At 42.0% G+C, this 1,964-nt stretch overlaps 1 protein-coding gene across 1 annotated transcript; it reads left to right on the top strand.

Moving 5' to 3' along the window:
- Positions 1-547: 547 nt before the first annotated feature.
- LOC106526864 (ras-related protein Rab-33B) lies at positions 548-1,414 on the top strand (the record flags this gene model as incomplete). Its single annotated transcript, XM_014021580.1, is given in 1 exon segment — positions 548-1,414. A coding segment is annotated over 1 exon segment (497 nt), but the record flags the coding sequence as incomplete, so codon positions are not given.
- Between the last annotated feature and the right edge of the window lie 550 nt (positions 1,415-1,964).

The raw sequence follows: 1,964 nt of genomic DNA on the forward strand, positions 1-1,964 counted from the left end.
GTTCTGAAATAAGCATTTTAAAATGATTTCAAAATAAGTCTGGCACTTTGGAGAAAATCCAGGACTCGCTGGAGGGATTATGGTCTGGGAACGTCTCGGAGTCCTCCAGGACGAGCTGGAAAGTGTCGCTGCGGAATGCCACAAATTCTCCTAAATCACTCGTACGCACAACTTAAGAACAAATCTGTGCGTACGAACGGTTCTTGCATGAGGCCCATTGTCTGGGTAAGTCAAAGCTATGTTAATTCAGGTTCCAACCGAAGTTCTGCAAGATGAAAGATTCACATAAAGTGGGTTTTTTTCTTCCTCTTTGAGCCGTTGTCAGGAACAAGTGAAATCAAATCAGAAATGATGAGATCTATGCAGGAAAATGCTACATGTCTTACTGTGACAGCCAATCAACATTCAGCAAAACTTTGTTCAACCAATTACAGCTCAGCTGTTGTACACTCTCATGTGTAATTATTTTATATTAATTTAGCATTTTCTTAAAACCCATAAGAAACATCTGATTTATTTTTGATCAAACCTTCCCCTCTGTCTCTACAGATCCAGCTGTGGGACACAGCAGGCCAGGAGCGCTTCAGAAAGTCCATGGTGCAGCACTATTACCGTAATGTGCACGCTGTCATGTTTGTCTACGACGTGACCAACGCTGCCAGTTTCCACAGCCTTCCCGGTTGGATCGAGGAATGTAAGCAACATGCTCTCGGCACAGAAGTACCCAGGATCCTTGTTGGGAATAAGTGTGACCTCCAGGACTCCATTCAGACAGGCACAGACGTGGCCCAGCAGTTTGCGGATGCCCACTCAATGCCGCTGTTTGAGACTTCTGCAAAAAACCCTAATGGCCAAGGAGATGGAAGCTGCCACAACAGTGACCATGTGGAGGCTATCCTTATGACTGTGGCTCACAAGCTGAAATCACAGAAGCCTCTGGTGCTCAGTCAGCTTCCTGAGGAGTCAGGGGCCGCTGTCACCCTGAGTGAGGGGAGGAATGATGGAGGAGATGGAACTAAAAGCTGGAGCTGCAGCAGCTGCTGAGAGGGAAGGAGCACTGGGAAAGTTTAAATGAAAGACAGAACCCAGGGGGAAAAAAACAAGAATAAATGACACCAGTGAAGATACTTCTTCAGTAGTATCTTCTAACAATAGTCCTTTTTTTTGACTATTTGCAGTTTTTGTTGTGCCAAAATATCAGCATCCAGCTGTTGCTTGGCTCATGGAAATGATCCTGTGAAAATTCGATCTTAAAACAGGAATAAAGACTAAAACAACAGGAAACGCTGCTCGTTTACACATTTAGACAAACTTCTTATTAGCAAGAATCTCACCTAAGGTCCAGGTTTTTCTTTTTGTTGTACAAAATGTTCCCTAAAAATTGTTTTAATGCCACAATTTGAAAACGATTGCATCGTAAACAGATAACTTTTAAAAATTTAGAAATAAAAAAATGGGAGGTGGGTGGGGTAGGTCTTGAGCAGTTGAAAGATCCCATACATATGGAGAGCCCTTTCATTTGAAGTGAAATAAAAGTGAGTTTGTTTACCTGCAGAAACAGCTGAAATTAGTTTGTTTCTGCAGCTGTTTCTGTAAGTAAACAAACTCACTGCAGCTGTTTCTGTAAGTAAACAAACACACTTCAGCTGTTTGTGTAGGTAAACAAACACACTTCAGCTGTTTGTGTAGGTAAACAAACACACTTCAGCTGTTTGTGTAGGTAAACAAACTCACTTCAGCTGTTTGTGTAGGTAAACAAACTCACTTCAGCTGTTTGTGTAGGTAAACAAACTCACTTCAGCTGTTTGTGTAGGTAAACAAACTCACTTCAGCTGTTTGTGTAGGTAAACAAACACACTTCAGCTGTTTGTGTAGGTAAACAAACACACTTCAGCTGTTTGTGTAGGTAAACAAACACACTTCAGCTGTTTGTGTAGGTAAACAAACACACTTCAGCTGTTTGT

The sequence above is a fragment of the Austrofundulus limnaeus genome, unplaced genomic scaffold, assembly GCF_001266775.1.
Source record: "Austrofundulus limnaeus strain Quisiro unplaced genomic scaffold, Austrofundulus_limnaeus-1.0 Scaffold298, whole genome shotgun sequence".
NCBI classification, from domain to species: domain Eukaryota; kingdom Metazoa; phylum Chordata; class Actinopteri; order Cyprinodontiformes; family Rivulidae; genus Austrofundulus; species Austrofundulus limnaeus.